This window comes from Carassius carassius, chromosome 15 (genome assembly GCF_963082965.1).
Source record: "Carassius carassius chromosome 15, fCarCar2.1, whole genome shotgun sequence".
NCBI lineage: Eukaryota > Metazoa > Chordata > Actinopteri > Cypriniformes > Cyprinidae > Carassius > Carassius carassius.
Genome location: NC_081769.1, coordinates 17662450 through 17680682, shown reverse-complemented (window position 1 = coordinate 17680682; position 18233 = coordinate 17662450). Strand labels below are relative to the sequence as shown.

At 36.1% G+C, this 18233-nt stretch overlaps 2 protein-coding genes across 4 annotated transcripts in view; one reads left to right on the top strand and one right to left on the bottom strand.

The window, feature by feature from the left end:
* Window positions 1-8565, top strand: part of ddr1 (discoidin domain receptor tyrosine kinase 1) — a 29725-nt gene extending 21160 nt beyond the window's left edge. For 2 of the 3 annotated variants that reach the window (XM_059567697.1, XM_059567696.1), the window contains 9 exons: window positions 96-256; window positions 901-1102; window positions 1708-1821; window positions 3359-3654; window positions 3814-3941; window positions 4759-4956; window positions 5049-5313; window positions 6786-6935; window positions 7016-8565. In XM_059567697.1, the coding sequence (XP_059423680.1) occupies window positions 96-256; window positions 901-1102; window positions 1708-1821; window positions 3359-3654; window positions 3814-3941; window positions 4759-4956; window positions 5049-5313; window positions 6786-6935; window positions 7016-7156 (1655 nt within the window). In that variant the 3' untranslated portion in view covers window positions 7157-8565. The remainder of the gene's footprint in view (window positions 1-95; window positions 257-900; window positions 1103-1707; window positions 1822-3358; window positions 3655-3813; window positions 3942-4758; window positions 4957-5048; window positions 5314-6785; window positions 6936-7015) is intronic. The other variant, XM_059567698.1, reaches the window with a different exon arrangement.
* A 1674-nt stretch (window positions 8566-10239) lies between these two features.
* On the bottom strand, window positions 10240-18062 carry LOC132158328 (flotillin-1-like). The gene is made up of 13 exons (XM_059567695.1): window positions 17927-18062; window positions 17117-17171; window positions 15053-15128; window positions 14308-14398; window positions 14086-14229; window positions 13817-13936; window positions 13000-13095; window positions 12746-12898; window positions 12460-12641; window positions 12287-12332; window positions 12072-12209; window positions 11828-11992; window positions 10240-11115 (listed from the first exon to the last, which is right to left on the bottom strand). The coding sequence occupies exons 2-13, from the start codon at window positions 17157-17159 to the stop codon at window positions 11092-11094; spliced, it is 1278 nt and encodes a 425-aa protein (XP_059423678.1). The 5' UTR covers window positions 17160-17171; window positions 17927-18062; the 3' UTR covers window positions 10240-11091.
* Between the last annotated feature and the right edge of the window lie 171 nt (window positions 18063-18233).

Genomic DNA, 18233 nt, shown 5'->3' with positions numbered 1-18233 from the left:
CATTTATGGTGTTTGTAATCATTTGTAATGTCAGACTAGCATTACACTAACATAAACACTTAATCATAAAACTTTCCTGTGTTTGGTTTTAACAGAGTTTCCTGCTGTCACTCTGAGGGCAGGCTTACCTGTGGCCAAATATGACAGCAGCAACACGGCCATCCTGATTGGCTGCCTGGTTGGAATTATCCTGCTCCTATTGGCTGTCATAGCTGTCATACTTTGGAGGCAGTACTGGAAGAAACTACTTGGCAAGGTGTTTTTCCTTACTGTGTTTTTATACAGTTTAATAGCACTGGGACTTTTCAGTATTTGTATCATTGTCTTTGAGAGTGAGTCATTAACTCATTTGTTCTACTTATTCGTTCAAAAGCACTGATTCATGTAGAAATAAAATAAGTGATCTCTCTTTATTAGTAAATCATTCACTGAGGTGATTTATTCAAAAACACTGATTTATTTAATCACCTAATCAAGTAAAATCTTTATGAGCGAGTCAGTCAAGTCAAATTAATCAGTCAAGTAGACCGATAACCTGTAATTTGCACCGGTATTTTAATGGTAATTTACATGATTATATAAATTAAGAATAACAAGGGCTCTGAGAAAAATGTTGCATTAAAACTATTATTATTATAGGCAAATCGGTTTTTTAAAATGACCCATACCGATAACCATGAAAATGCTAAATATCGGCCAGACCTGTTTTTAGACTGTTGTATGAAAAAAAAAAAAATTTGTAGTTTATCCGTTTTATTTATTTTCTCATAATAGAAAACTGCATTTTATTTGCATTTATCTGTTATAGAGTTTTAGGAGTATACTATCATATAGATGGCTAACAGACATGAACGAAATGCCAAATTTGATTTCATGGCTCTTTAATCTCCTTATATCCAGGCCCAAGGGAGCCTCTCCAACGACGAGCTCCGGGTTCATCTTTCGGTTCCATCGGACAACGTGGTGATCAACAACACTAACACCCACACATACTCCAGCCGCTACCAGCGCATACATACCTTCCCCGACGACCGGGGACGTGAGGGAGAATACCAGGAGCCCAGCACTGTACTGCGGCCCCGAGACCAGCGTGACAGCACAGGTGACACACACATGCACACACACACACTCAGCATTCACATACCTCACTCAGTAAGTGCACAGAAACCCGGGTCACCAAGGAGAGTGAACAGCACTGCCAAAACAACATCAGAAAAAGTACTTTAGGACAATCCACAACCCAAACACAAAGAGCCACTGTACTATCTGACAGAGAGAGGAGGGAGGGAGATTTTATTTCACTCATACCCCACTTGTACTCAAATGTTCCTGTTTTTTTTTCCATAGTTGCTTTCATGATACTTCATTTTTTTAATGATTGTGTGATTGTTTTCGTATATTAATTAACATAAACAAATCTCCCATAATGGACTGACCAATGAAGAGATGATTAACAGCCTGCGTCATTATCAATGATAACACTGCCTGCTGTGTTTGTGCATCTCACATGTAACTGGTTTGCTCTGTCACCCCTTAACGGCCCTGTTGTTTGTGTTTTGTTGTTGTGTCGTCTCGTGTTGTGTCGTGTTTTGGTTGTGATTGTGCCGTTTCGTGTCATTTTTTGTCGTCTGGTGACCGCTCACACTGTCGTGCCCTTCGTGGACTCGTGTGTCCGTGGGATTTGTGTGTGTGTGTGTGTCCTCCTAGCACTGCTGTTAAACAACCCAGCATATCATCTCCTCCTGTCTGACCTGACACACGGCCCCAACAGGCTGACAAACTGCCACAGCCAGCAAGAAAAGCCCCAAAACCTGTCCCAGGGTAAGAGAGAGGGGGTTCATTTTGCCCTAAGAAAGGGGCAAGGGGTGGTGTCCTCCCCAGTGAACAGTTAAAGTCCCCTGAAGTCCTAAAGGTAATGGTTAGAGTGATATAATGGCCCCAGAACAGCACAGAGGATATTAAACATTCATAAAAGGGTGTTTTTTAAGTGTGTTTCTGGGACTTTTATGTCGCTGGGGTTGATTTTTTTTTATTAAAACTAAAATATTTACAATTTTCTTTTGTTATTTGAAGGACACGTTTAAAATAGTCTTGGAAACTTGTAGTGGTTTACTCTTGTTCCAGATGTAAACTTTCAATATTGCAATATGAAAATCCACCACAAAATGAATCGGCATGTTTAAAACTAGTATGATGAATGGAATAAACATTAATTATTAAGTAAAAAAAACCTCTCAAACTCAACTTTTCAGAAACATTTTTGCAAATAACATTTATTAAAATGTAATATACTTGTTTACCCAGGAGGCAGAGCCAGTGAAATGCTTTTTGTCTCATTTCTAATAAAACTGTTATTGTATTAAATAATCTTTTATGATAAAAAAAAAAATTGGGAAAATATTAAACCTACTTAGATATTGACTTCTGTTTTTTTAAAAGGGTTGAATCATCAAAATGGTATTAAACACAATCCATAATATACCTTCTCTAATGCTTATCGCAAAAATACATTAAAACAGAAATATTATACAACATTATTATAATTTAAAATAGCTACATTTTAAATGTGATTTATTCCAGTCATGGCAAAGCTGAAATCATTCTAATATGCTGATTTGGTTCTCAAGCTGCAGTTTTATTCACAACACTGTATCAGTTGTGCTGCTTAAAGAGATTGTTCAGCCAAAAAAATACATTTGAAATTCACTCCCACTTAGCCCATCCAATATGTAGTTGTTGTTTGTTTTTTTTATTCAGTAAAACGGTAAGGAACATTTACTAGAAAGAAAGTCAGCTATCTTGGATGGCATGAGGGTGAGTAAATAAAGAGCAGATTGTAATTTTGGGGTGAACTATCCCTTTAATATACATGTGGCAACCAGATTGTTTGATGAACAGGATATTCTAAAGAAGAGCATTTATTTAACAGATTTTTTTAATATCGCACTTTTTCAGAATTCCACTTTCGATCAAATGTTAGTGCTTGCTGAACCAGAATTATTCATTTCTTTCAAAAGAAAATTTTACTGACCCCAAACAGTAGTATATCAGCCGTTTCATATTGTCAGTGGACATATTAGCGAGAGCAAAAGTAAGAGTTTGTTTTCTAAGTCTACAGGGCCAAAAAAAAAAAAAAAACTTACAAAGTTAGTTTATCATTTTGTCAGGAATGAGGTAGCATGAGCCCACAGCAGTATGTTAGTGTTTTCACAGTATGCGTGTACATAATGTGTCCTCTCCAGTGTATGTGAGTGTTTAAGAGCATGTGTGTGGTTCTTAATTACTCATTAGTATTATGTCATAAGGCTGATTAGCTCTCTATTCTAAGGTTTTCCTCTGTACCTTTTTTCCTTCTCAGCATGTACTATTGATATGGTTGATAAAGGCCTACCAATTCAGGAGGGACCGCCTCCTTACCCCGGAGCTCCGCCCCCTGGCCTGTCAGCAGCTCATTATGGAGAAGCTTCCGGAGGCGGGGGAAGCGTTCCTCATTATGCAGAAGCTGACATCATCAGTCTGCAAGGGGTTAGTGGTAACAATACATATGCAGTCCCCGCCCTCTCAGCCACGCCCACTGATTGTCCACCGCTGCCCGAGTTGCCACGGGAACGACTTATATTCAAAGAAAAGCTGGGAGAAGGACAATTTGGAGAGGTATAGTTTAGTATTACATAAATATTACAAATAAAAACACCTATTTTTGATTTAAGGAAATCTTTATTCCAAAAACCTTCATTTGTGGCCAAAAGCAGTCTTTTTTTAAATAATAGTGTTTCCCGTATAACAAGCTATTTATTGTATGTTTCCTGATAGGTTCATCTGTGTGAGATTGAAAACCCTCAGGACCTCGCAAACCTGGAGTTCCCATTTAATGTCAGGAAAGGGCGCCCTCTGCTGGTGGCTGTGAAGATTTTAAGACCAGATGCCTCTAAAAATGCCAGGTAACTGAATTATTATTGATAAAATTGGTATTATTATTATTATTATAGTTTATAAATATTATGTCATAAATATTGTGATGTTTTTTAAATGTTACTCCATCTACAATGCAAGTCATGTTTTAACATGACAAATGTTACTTTGAATGAATGAAAAGAAGGATTTATTTGTTTGTATTCATTTTGTTTTTATTTTACATTTTTATTACTTTTTTAAAAACATATTTTGATGCAGTTTGAATGCCCCAATAAACTGCCATCTGAGCAATTAAAAAGTTTAATCGTGCAAATAAAAAAAAAACCTGATATATTAGTACACTTTGGGTATAGAGGGACATACGACGGTGTATTATCTTATTGTTGCATATGTTTTGTAAATAATTTTAAGAATTGGTTGGAAAAGTTTGTCACCTGTAAAACAATGCCTGCTGTGTATTTTATAAAACTATAGCAAAGTCAAATTCTTCATACACTTTATATCCTAAAGGGATAGTTCACCAAAAAATGAAAATGGTCATCATTGTCATTTCTTTCATATGTTAATCATAAAAGAAGATATTCTGAAGAATGCTGGAAATCAAACAGTTGATGGTCCCCATTGACTTCCATAGTATTTCTTTCCCTACTATGGAGTCAGTGGGTGCCAGAATTCTTCAAAACAGCGTCTTTTGTGTTTAAAAAAAACTTATTCAGGTTTGGAACAACATGAGGTAGAGTTAATGTAATAATCTTTGGGTGAACTTTCCCTTTAATGTTCTGTCCTTTCCCTTTGCTCTTCTCTTTTCACTCTCTCATTCTTTTCATGCTTTTCTTTCAACAGGAATGATTTTCTGAAGGAGGTGAAGATTTTATCTCGCCTGAAGGATCCAAACATAATCCGCCTGCTGGGTGTGTGTGTAAGCAGCGACCCGTTGTGTATGGTCACAGAGTACATGGAGAGCGGCGACCTCAATCAGTACCTCTCCCACAGAGTGCTGCTGGACAAGACCGGCCCTTCACATAACACACCAACCATCAGGTACACAAACACACAGAGCAGTACTATGACAGTATGAGGTAATGATACTATGTAATAGAAATACATATATTAAATGTCTTTCTCTGGCTCAGCTACCCAGCTTTGATCTCCATGGCGAGTCAGATCGCGTCAGGAATGAAGTTCTTGTCGTCTCTGAACTTTGTGCACCGAGACCTGGCCACGAGGAACTGCCTGGTGGGTGGAGAGAGGGGCGAGGGGGAGGACCGCGGCGGGGAGCGCCAGATAAAGATCGCTGATTTTGGCATGAGCAGGAACCTCTATGCTGGCGATTACTACAGGATACAGGGACGAGCTGTGCTGCCTATTCGCTGGATGGCATGGGAGTGCATCCTCATGGTGAGAACTAGAGCTTTGCTATAATAAATGAAAATATACAGGAATATTAGTGCCAAACTTTTTTTCATTGATCAGCTTGTGTGTGTGTATATAATATCTATAGTCAGGCTTAATATTTTATAGCTTATATTAAAGAAATACAATTAAATAAAATAAAAGTTATAGTATAACTTATTAATAGGCAGAAATACAGTATATAATGGGGTCCAAAAAGTCTGAAACAGTGAGTGAAAATCCTTAATATTTTTCTGCATTTTATAATGAAGATACATTTACTTACTTAATATTTATTCATTAATATTTTTAATAATCTTAGAATAAGTAAATATTATAATTTAACTTTGAATTACTTTTTTATTTATCAATGAAAAATAAATATGTATATAGTTTATTTTTTAAGCGTTACTATAATTATGTATATAATTTATTCTTTAGTATAACTTATTTTAAAAATAAATATAATATTATTATTTATATATATATATATATATATATATATATATATACATATATATATATATATATGTATATGTATATATATATATGTATATGTATGTATATATATGTATATATATACATATGTATACATATGTATACATATATATATGTATGTATATATATGTATATATATGTATATATATACATATGTATACATATATATACATATGTATATATATATATATATGTATATATATGTATATATGTATATATATGTATGTATATATATGTATATATATATATATATATGTATATATATGTATATATATACATATGTATGTATATATATACATATGTATATATATATATGTATATATATACATATGTATACATATGTATATATGTATATATATGTGTATATATATATATATATATATATATATATATATGTATGTATTTATATGTATATGTATATATATATATTAAATTTTTTTATTTATTAATTCCAAAAATCTGAGAACTAGTGAATATGTCTTTATTATGGTTAATATGGGGAAGCATATTTAATAAGTTCAATTATTTTTATTTATTAATGTTTATTTACAGACATAATATTTATCACCTTTTAGTTAATAAATATATTACAACATATTTACATTTTTAAAAAGTTTTTATTAATAAATACAAATACAATATATAATGGGTCCAAAATGTTTACAATCACTAGTAAAAATGCTTAATTTTTTTTCTGCATAAGTATAATTGAAAATTAATTACGTATTTTACATTTAGTAGCATTTACAATTATTATAAAAAATCTTTGAAACATTTTTATCTGAACAAAGGAGCTCACATGCATAGTCACTATATAATTTATACAATATAATTTTATCATGTTTCTTTCTTTTTGAACCCCACTGAATATAATACAGTCACATAAATAACATGCCATATGCATATACAGATTTAATAGCTCACAATGTACATAATACTGGTGTTCTGCGTACCCATCTTTTTTTTGCGTGTGCGTGTAGGGGAAGTTCACTACGGCGAGTGACGTGTGGGCATTCGGCGTGACACTATGGGAGATGCTGAGTGTGTGTCAGGAGCAGCCGTACAGTCACATGACCGATGAACAGGTCATTGACAACGCAGGGGAGTTTTTCAGAGACCAGGGCAGACAGGTATGTTGCTGACACTTATTAACCCTCATAAGAGAAACATTGACACAGTCTCACTTCCTCTCTCTCTCTCTGTTGATCAGGTGTACCTGTCTCGCCCGGCTGTGTGCCCACAGGGTCTGTATGAGCTGATGCTTAGCTGCTGGAACAGAGACTGTAAACTACGGCCTTCCTTTGCGTACATTCACTCCTTCCTCACCGAAGACGCCATGAACATGGTTTAGAAAGTGACAGAGAGATGAAAAGCAGATGAATATAGGAAAGTGTGTATGGACCACAGACTGGTGGTGTGTTTTTAAGCACTCTTATGTAAATTAGTGCATTTTTTGATGGGTGTGTTGGGGCAAATAAAAGCCGCAGGTTCGGTGCCCCCAAATGACCCACTTCTGACCCCTTATCCTGAAATCCTGAACTCTTCAAGCAACATTTCATCCCCAAATCATTTAAGCCTCGCTGTCCTCCCTCTATCAATCACAATTCCACAGTATTTCGTTTCACAGAGACACAAATCTCCCAGAATGCACCACAGATATGGTTCTTTTTTTCCTGATACATTATTCTGCCTCATATATTTTCTGTGTGAACTTAAAAATGAAACCTCTCTGTAAATGTTTCCTACTGTAAAACTGAAGTTTTTTGTGTCCAATAATGTGACGATGGTTTGACGGGAATAATGTGGGATTGATTTGGGGATAAAATGTTGCTTGGCATCTGAACCTTAAATCCGGGTTCTCTAACCTGTATCAAAACTCTCTCTTCATTCCCTAAACACTGAATAGATCTCGAAACATAATCATCTGAACTGGTGGAGGGTTTCATAGCAGCACAAAAGCACACGGCTCTACAAACTGTCCGTTTAGGGAAACATTTGACAGCTATGCGTATTAAACACACAATAGCAGAAATACAGATATAGTTTTTTCTACTTTGAATAATAAGTAAAATAGTGAATAACGTTTTTATCAGTAAATTCAGTCTAACTTTGCTAGCATTCGTAGTCATGTAGACAATCTGAGGATTGAGAATAGGCCAGTTTTTCATGTCTTTTCTTTGGTGGGGGGTAATTCATCAAGAAATTATTTACGATATGTAAATAATTACGTTCATCAATGGCTGATATGTGAAACACAAGATACTGTCAAATTTAGCCAAAATAGAAAATGGATTTTTGTGACTCCACCCCTGTTATGTCTGCACATAAATGGTCCCTTAAGGTCTGTTCACAACATGGACAAAAACTACAATTATAAAGTTTTAATAATCGTTATAATTCTGTAAGAACAAGGAAACACACTCAACAGAGAAACAATATGGTGGGAATCGCTTTCAGAATGAGTTTTTTTCCAATTGATGACATTGAAAGCCAGTCAAAATCTTACATTAAGGAGCATTTAAAGTTGCAGCCTGTGCTTGTAACAAACAGGTTTGAGTGTTGCCTTTCCTCAGTTCTCTCAACATTTGGTCACTCCATCCTTCATTGACTATGAAGCCCTGGTCAGACCAAAAACGACCAATGACTATAATGATAATTATATAGCATTCACACCAATAGACGATAATGTTTTGTTTATTATAAGCACTTGCTGCAGTTATATTGTCGTCCACATTAAATACTCAATAAAAGCTAATGGCTGTCAATGTTTTATCATCCATCAGCTAAAAAAAAAAAAAGATAATTTGAAAGTAATTCCAATGATATTGTTCTTTAAGGCCCGTTCTCACTAAGGATGATAACTGTAAAGCTTTAATGATTCAAATTCTAACAATAAGAAGTCTACATTACAACTACAATGAAAATGACCAAAAGGCACAATATCATTGAAATCACTTTGAATGATTTTTTCCCCAGTTGATTGACAGCCAATCAGAATCCACCTGACTTTAAAGTGGCAGAATATCTGCATCACATGCTTATGATTAATTAATTAATTATGATTAATTAAAGTTATTGGACACCAATATAGTTATTGTTCTTGGAGTGAAAGGATGTTAAGTGTGAATGTGATTTATTTGATGACTCTGAAAATGATTGCATATGGTTTTTGAAATGACCTGCCAGTGTGTGCACTGACTTGAATAAGATGAATGCACATCAAATTTCTGGGCATCAGTTTATTTTGTGTGGAATTTAAAGATGCTTTTGGATGGGATGGGTGGAATTGGCTATCAATGCACTATTTGAAAAATCTGAATATGAGCCTGGACTTGCAAGAATTTAGAGAGAGAAAGAGAGGGAAAAAAACAAGCAGAATGGCCAAAGACGTACATTTATACTAATAAATTTGACAAAGTCAAGTGTGTATAATGAGAAATGAACTGGATGAACAGAAAAATAAGCAAAGCATCTGTCCTGAATTTACTATGTAAACCTATAGGACATTTGCAGGAAACGCTCTTAAAGCGACAGTACGTAATTGCAGACTGTAGATTTAACTTGAACCTGGTGTGGTGACGCCACCTCTTCCTCATTTAAGAGTAAGACTGTGTGTGTAGGGGTGGAGAGCAACATGTATACTGTAAAATACACAGAAAAATGTGATTCCCAAATGGTTATTTAGCCATGCTGATTATGCTTATTGAATGACCTTTAACCTCTTTTGGTACACTGAGGCCCTGAACCGTTATTGTATTTTTATAAATATAGTTTTGGGCATGTTCTGTCCTCAGCTATTCGTGTTTCATAAATATTGAAAAATGTAAATACTTCATGGGACATAATTTTCTTCATTAATATTGCTATCTGTTATTAATCGGGTCTGTCTGTCTCTGTTGTAGACTCGCTGCTTGTGTTGTCTATTTTTGTAGGTGTTTAAATAAAGTAACCTTTTCAAATAAAGTGAAATCGGGTGCTTGTTTTCATTCACTCTCAATCACAATTTGTTCATTTGAAATAGTATGTCATTGTCACATTCATACTCAACAGCATTAAAAACACACACAGCCATAAATCAAAAAGTTATAAAGTACAGCGCATACTAATAGTTTATTGTGGTTTATAATAAACAGTACATAGTTAATATGTATAAATCTCAGCCTGGTTATGTAGATCTTCAGTTTACATCACCACTGAACAAACAGTAATGGAAAAACTGGGTTAGTTTTTTCATAAAAACCAATAATGAGGCTTTACACCAATAAAAACGAACTAATGGCAAACAAATTGGATATTCTGAATGAAATTAGTCATTAAGGCCAGGAAGTTTTACATGACAGATCACAGTACCTGTTGCTGAAACAAAATCAGGGCAGGTTAATTCAGTGAGGAAGTCAAAAAAAAGAAGCTTTGAGGCACTTTGAAGGCATAAACTGGAGATGCATAGGTTTACCTTTGGTAATGTTAAGTTGATTTTAGTGTGAAGTACACAGCAGCATGGTTAAACAAAAACAGTAAGCCGATATGAGAAATGAAACCACTAACAGCCTTCACTGGAGTTTGTGTGGCCACAGAGACATGTTTACAGCCTTTGTTTAAAACCAGTTTCCTCTTCTTTTTTCCTGTTTGTTCGTCAGCTTTAAAAAATCAAAGGGTTTCTTTTCTTTACCCACTTTCCACCTCCTCATACTTTTCAACTTGCTGTATAAATCACTCTACTGAGCACACAGACAGTAACAAAAAATTTATTCTATTTCAAATCATATTCAATATGTGTCTGCAAACTCTAGTGTCACTGTTAACAGACCATTAAATGATAAAACCTTAAAATGGCAAGAATAATCATCACATGTCAGTGTCTGAAGAGGTAAGGCATCATGCATGTGGACAATGGCTTCAGCAAGGCACCTCAGGTGAATTTACACGCATTTGACTTGAATGCAATTTGTCTTGAAAGAAACTGAGCCAGACTCAACAGGCGTGTGGCTCTGACAGACAGAAATACAGAAACTATTCAACAATGAAAGAAAGAGCAGCCCTGCTTCCCTGAATAATCACCTTCAACAGAGGCTCTAGAGCAGATAATGTAGTTCATCTAACTTACAAATGTATCATATAATGTGATGCAATAATTCACAAAACATATTAAAACTGAACATTACAAATGGTGGATTACAAAAACAAAAAGGACCTCAATGTTCCAGGCTCAGTACAAACACAGGCATGCACAAAGACAGGAAGAGCTGAGATCCACGATCAGAGCTGATTCCTTCTTCATGAACTCCATTAGCCCATGCGGGATGCAAGAGCCTGGCCAAAAAAAGAGAAGTTAACATTTAGTGTGGCTGGAGTAGAAACAGGTGTGTTTTAAAGCCATTTTTACGCTATTTCTAAAGTATTCAAATGTAAACTTAAAAGGCATTCACACAGACACACATTTTTTTTTATCAAGAAAGTCAATTTATGAAGATTTTGCTAATTACAGTTTGGCAACAATAAAAGTCACAAGGAATTATATGTGCTTTTTATTTGGCTATTAAGTTTTAAGATGCCTTTATTATTTTAAACTAGACTATTGTATATATATACTTATTTTTTTGTAACAATTTAGTATTGGAAATAAAACTCACTATTAACTAGTTGCTTATTAGCATGCCTATTATTAACATATTGGCAGTTTACTTGTACTTATAAAGCACATATTCTGCATGAGCATATTCTACATCACCATTCCTTGCCAATATCTAAACTTAGCAACTGCCTTACTACTAATAAGAAACAAATGAGTAGTTTATTGGGAAAAAATCATAGTTATTGGTTTATTAATAGTGAGAATTGGACATTAAACGACGTGTGACCAATATTTTTCTTAGTTCCTTTTTGGTGACAGGTGGTGACTTGTGAAAGAGACAAATGATGATGCAACAAGAACAAACTGAGCAAACTAGTCACGGGAATGCAGACGTCGCAGCTCATGTGATCTCCAGCCTGATACCAGCACTAAAGTGTGAGCGTGGCTCACCTGTGAGATGTTGACTCCAGTCAGTTTCTCCACTGCGCTCGGCAGGCGGCTCATGATGTCCAGAACTTCTCCTGTCAGCTTAGCTGCGCCCACTTCTGACCCACCGCTGGACACCATGGTCACCTTCTGGGCTGCACAGAGTGGCTTGCTGATCTCTTCTGCTATCTAGAGGAGTGGAGGCCATTATTGAGTAATCTTATCATTGAACTTATTTATTGACTTGCAGAAGTTTAGATGCACTGACCAGTGGGAGTTTCTCCAGCAGCATGTCCACCATGGCTCCCTCTTTGTACTGCTTAAAAGCCTCTGCTTTTTTGGCCATCTGCTCGGCTTCAGCCCGACCCTTTGCCTCCATCGCAAAGGCCTCCGCTTCTCCCCTCATCTGAAAGAGAGGCAGGAAAAGATGAATGTTGAGTGGGATCTAATGTGAAAAGTGTGTGGAGAGATTCATGAACTCACTCTGATGGCCTCTGCCTCAGCTTCTGCCTCCATTATCAGCTTCTGCCTGTTAGATGAAAGAACATTAAATGGCTTATCATACCAAGTTCTATCCTTCCGATTTGCTTCCACTAAAGCACAGATGTGTGTTAAATCAGATAAAATGGCAAAACTTCTGGACCCTCAGTTCTCACTTTTCTGCCTCAGCGATCTTCTCAATGCGGTATCTCTCGGCCTCGGCTGGTTTCCAGACTTTGGCCTCCAGTTCCTTTTCCCTGCGGGTGATCTCCTGCTCCTGTAGAGTGATCTGCTGCGTACGCTCCACAACCTGAACCTGCATCTTCTCCTCCTCGATACACTGCTTTGTCTTGGCCACCTAATACAGATGAAGGCGAGTAAATATGTCAGACATGACAGTTTCCAGTGAACTGTCAACCCTCATACTACCAGCTGAAAACCAAGTTAAACATCATTAGCTACCTGAAGCTGATAGGCCATTTCAGACTCCGCCTTCTTGGTGTTGACCTCAACATCATAGGCGGCTTTCTTCAGCTCATAGTCTCTCTGGGCTTTAGCCATCTCAATCTCATTCTTATACTGAGCAGAGATCTTCTCCTGCATGGCATGAGCCTCCTACATACACAAACAAGGACATTTACAGTTTTATCATAGTTTTATCCTGCACACCAATGTTCATACAACCAACAAGGACACAAAAATGTGTCAAATTTCACCTTGATGACGGCATCCCTCTTGAACTGAGCTTCACCGATACGAGCGTCTCTTTGCACCTGAGCAGTTCGAGCTTTACCCAGAGAGCTTAGATAATTCTGAAAGGAAGTGCGGGTGAGTGATATACATATGCACATATTATAATGTTTATCCACCTTTTTCTTCCTATAAATTCTATGGGTCTAGCTTTTTTTAGCAGTACCAAACAGCTCGTTTTGCTGCTTGATATGAATACCACGTTATTTTAATGTATTATCTCAAATATGAACACACTGGTTTGTAGTGCAAACAGTTTTACCGTTTACTGCATGTTGTTATACTTCTTGTTATTTCCCTATAGCAGCTTATGAACAGGAAGTCTCACCTATGGGCTTACTTCCACGTTGATGATAAAGGTAGATATGCTACCTTTTAAAAAGTTTGGGGTCATGAATTTATTTTTTAATAAATTCATGTTTTTATTTAGAAAGGACTCATTAAACGCATAAAAAGTGACATAAAAGATGCTTATAATGTTACAAAAGATCTATTTCAGATAAAAGCTGTGAGTTCAGACGGTCTATGCATTACTAGACTGGAGCTTCAGAGCGGCCCGAAAATTCAGCCTTGCCTTCACACAAATAAATTACATTTTAAAACATTTAAATTAATAAAGTTCTTTTAAATTTTAATAATACTTCACAATACTACTGTTTTATTATTCTGTTGTCAAATGGCCATGAAAGCCTTCTTTCAAAAACAAAACAAAAACACTCACAATGACTGCAAGCATTTGAATGGTAGTGTATTTTAGGGTGTGTGGCGCATGACTAAAGTCACCTGATCATCGTGCACATCTTTGAGCGTGTAGCTGACCACACCGATCCCCATGTTGACCAGGTCAGAGGAAGCCACCTTAAAGACCTGATCGGAGAACTTTTTACGGTCCTGATAGATCTCCTACAGAGAGAAAGAGAGAGAGATTGTACAATAAATAACAAATAATCAACTAACAGCACTAAAACCCTCCAGTCCCCTTTGTAAATCTTCTTATAAAAGCTTGCTTCTTTCCTCTCTTTGTGTGTGATACAGAATACAAACAGCAGTACCTCCACAGTCAGGTGGGCGATGATGGCTCTCTGATGTCCCTCAAGGGTCTCTAGGGCAATATTAGCAATCTCACCCTCGGACTTCCCCATGAACATCTGACAGGCTGCGGCCAGCATTTCTTTATTCTGACCCTGGATCTTCACCTGAACACATGAGCAGCGGCGCTTACAGACTGTACTATGTTATGTTTTACAGATAAGTGTAAAATGTCTCTCTCTAACCTGGGCAATGCCTGTTACTGAGATCGGTACTCCATGTCTGGTGTAGACCTTGTCACTCTTCACGTTCAGAGTCAGAGTATTGAGAGAGATCCTGGGAGCAAAGAAAAAACGAGAGGAAAAGTAGTCATAAATGACCATTTAAAAAAAAAAAGATATTTGTTTTCTTTTTCTTTTTATTTCTCATAATCCCGACTTTTCTTTATCAGAATTGAGTGAACATCTGTTTTGTGACTTTTTCTTGGAATTACCCTTAATACAAGCCTCCATAACCAAACATATCTATTGTCTCCCATTATATGGGCAAGTAGATGGCCACGCCCACAAAATTGAGCCACACCCACATCTAGTTCTGCACATGGATGACTGAGCATGACCTCACAGATGTGTCTGCTGATGTACATTAATCAAAACATCAGCAAACTTTGTGGAGCTAAGGCAAATTCATCCGCAGTAATCTACAAACTACTACAGTGATCCGCAGTGAAGAAAGTATTCTTTGAGGACTAAGTGATGCATTAATATTTGTGAAGAGGAATGTAAACACAAGTGGAGTTTCTATTGCTCACAGAGGCCACCTCTTGTTCTTATTCCCATCATTCATGAGGGCTGAGACTCCCAGTCTTTACTGGAATTACATTAGTGACTCGCACTGAAGCATCTGATTAAACAGAATGGTTTCTGTGCACGTGTGTTCTTGCACTAACATGTTCTAATAATCCGTCTTCTGTTGTAATTCTATACATACCGCTGGATTTGCTGAACGCAGGGAAAAACAAACACTCTTCCACCAGCAATCAATAGAGGAGGAGAGCGGCCACATCCTGAAAAAGACAACATAAAGAGATTCTGTTTGCTGGTATAAAGTGTCAAGACTTGATTGAAAACATACTTAGTGGAAATTCACTGGGCAGGGGTGGGAGCTAGATCCAAAATGAAAAATCTTTTAGCAGCAGTAATTTAATTTACTGTAACAATAATACAGACACTCTTATATTACAATTCTGACAGAGACAGATAGATTATGATAAAATCTTTCATTATTTTTACGTTATGGCTGGTAAATGATAAATGGTAAATAATACTATTTTGTCTAAATAAATTATTAGAAAATGTAATCATTATAATTAACTAAAGGTCCCGTTATCGCGCTTTTTTGAAGCTTTGATTGTGTTTACAGTGTGCAATATAACATGTGTTCGCGTGTAAAAAAAAAAAAAAAAAACAGTATGTTTTACATGTGGATTATAATTTTCGGGAACCAAGTTAAACATAAATTGTAACCATTGATCTCTAAGTACAGCGTCCCTGGGAAGGCCAAACGAAGATGATTGGACCCAGAGATGAAAATAACAGCATTTCGACGACATGGCGACAAACACAAACGCAGCTTTTCCTCTTCTCCATCGGAGCGCAACAAGACCACGCCCCCTGTTTGTGTATTCATGTGGGCGGAGGTTAGTCAAAAAACTGTTTTAGTGACGCCATTACTGCAGGAACTAGAGGGATGTAGTCCAAACGGGTAGTTTTTTGTAGGTGAATTCTGTTAAATAAAATATCTCGCTTGGCATTGAACTTTGAGCTTTAGAATTTTACAGATATTATTTATACTCTAACAACAACATTACACTAACTAAAGTTTAAAACATGGGATCACGAAGAACGGGACCTTTAAAGTGTAATTAAAAATGATGTGATCATCACCTGAAGGTAATATAGGGGGATGCATGATTAAATAACCAATATCTATCAGTAGAAATATACAGATGAACAATATACTTTATAAATATTTATCACTGGTCATGAAACTATAGTTTTGTTTAATATTTATTTTATTTGTTTTATATTTATTAAATAAAAGGTTGACTCTGTAGGATATTTAAAAACTAAATTAATATATTTAATCAGCAATAATACAAAAAGAATGATTAGCACAAAAATAGTAAGTAGCACATCAGCATTTTAAGATTGTGACTGAAGACTGACGTGAAAATTTAAAAATTCAGCTGCGCCATCACAGTAGACTTCTTACTTTTACTAATTTTATAACATAAAAAAGGACAATTCCTATTAATATAACTGGCAACCACTGTACAAATGATTCCCTTTTACTATCAGGACACACTTCTAGTTTAACAGCAGAGGAACGTATGTCATCATAACATTACATTGCTGGAAATCCACACAAATCCACCCACACACATTTCATAAATTACGGCACAAAATGTTTCTCCATTTAAAAAGCGAGGTCAATCCCGTGCAGGATTTCCAACATTAGTAAAGACACTGGTTAACACACTTCCTGCCATCGCATGTCTGTCGACTGTTTCCAGAGAGAAGGAGGGCGACAGACATAATGGGGCTGCTGACTTATTTCTGCCCCTCTGTACAGTGTGGTTTGAGTGCATTAACCTTCTTGTAGTAAATGTGAGCCTGCTGGGGTTTTTTCCCCTGAGCATTAAAGTAATCTTAATGTGTAACCACTGACATTTATCTACACAAAAAAATCTTTGTGAGACTTTGTGTCTGTTTTGACCCGTGAATGAAAGTCACATGAATAGCTGAAACCAGTTCTGCATTGGATATTGTTTAAGAAAAGAATTTAGTTTGCACAATAGCATTGCTCTTTATGATCATTACAGAACTTCACAGTTTCTTGTAAAAGTCTTGTACAAGCTATCTGGTTCAATCAACAGCTGCTTTAATCTGAAGTTCTCTCTTATCATATCTAACCCGAAAGAGGATTTTTAAGTGTTTATTTATATACATAAGTGACATAGCTCTGTAATAAAGTTCAACAGATGCAGCATACCTGAGACCACCATCGCCTCATTGGGACCACAGGTGTAAAACATCCCGAATTAGATCTTAAGAAAGAAAGCAGCAGTATTTAAAAGGCATCAGTCACTGGATCAACCCATGTTTGTAATATTTTAGATAAGACATCTGAGTAAACACAGACAGCATTAAAGAGTTCAGTGAAATATGTTATAATTTATGTCTCTCATTTTATTATGTTCTTTAAATCAACAACAGCTTTGTTTACTTTTAAATCAAGGACCTGTTCACCACTCAAAAACTAATAAAAAGCACTTTACAGTAGAAGAGATCATGCTACGCAGTAGGTTAGTTTATATCGAATATGTAAAACTTCAAAAATATAGAATATTAAACAATACGCATTGAGATAAAAAAAAGTTACAAATCTTTATTTAAAACTATTCCCATATAAGCGACACAATTATAAAGTAACGTTACTGAATCTAAATATTTAAAAAACAAATATTAAAAGTTACTGTAAAAGCTAAACGATTAAATCCAACATGCATTTTATACCATAATGAACAATAACCCTCGACGATAAATAAACGTGTCTCTCGCAATAAAACAGGTCTGAAAACACAAGCAAAAACAAACCGTGAGAATGAATTGTAGCCTATATAGTACTCATTGTACATTCCGTGTTTAGAGGCACGAACGGTAGTTTGCGACACAACAGGAAATGCTTAGCTGCTACTTAGCAGCGGCTATGCTGTATTTAAAGTGACTAAAGTTTACTTTGGTGTTGAGATTACAAGTTTATAAACTTAGTGTTATTTAGAATAAGCCCGTATGTTCTTACCGATTGCTGATGTTTCGTTAAAAACGAAGTAAATACGGCTCGGATTGTCTCACTTGTGTCTACGGCAAAAGCTCGCAAGAATGCTCGTCGTAATCAGGGCACACAAACAAACTCGGCCACGCCCATTCCCAACACTCTCAGGCGCTGTCTCAAAACTAGTGAGCTCCCTGTCACTACACCTCGCGATACGCAAAATGCAGCCTAGGTAGATTTTAGGAAGGTCATACAGAGTAGTAGGAAGAATGATCTTAGCTGTAAACTCAGGAGTAAAAGACTTTCATTAGTTTGCTCTTAGACATCTAAACAA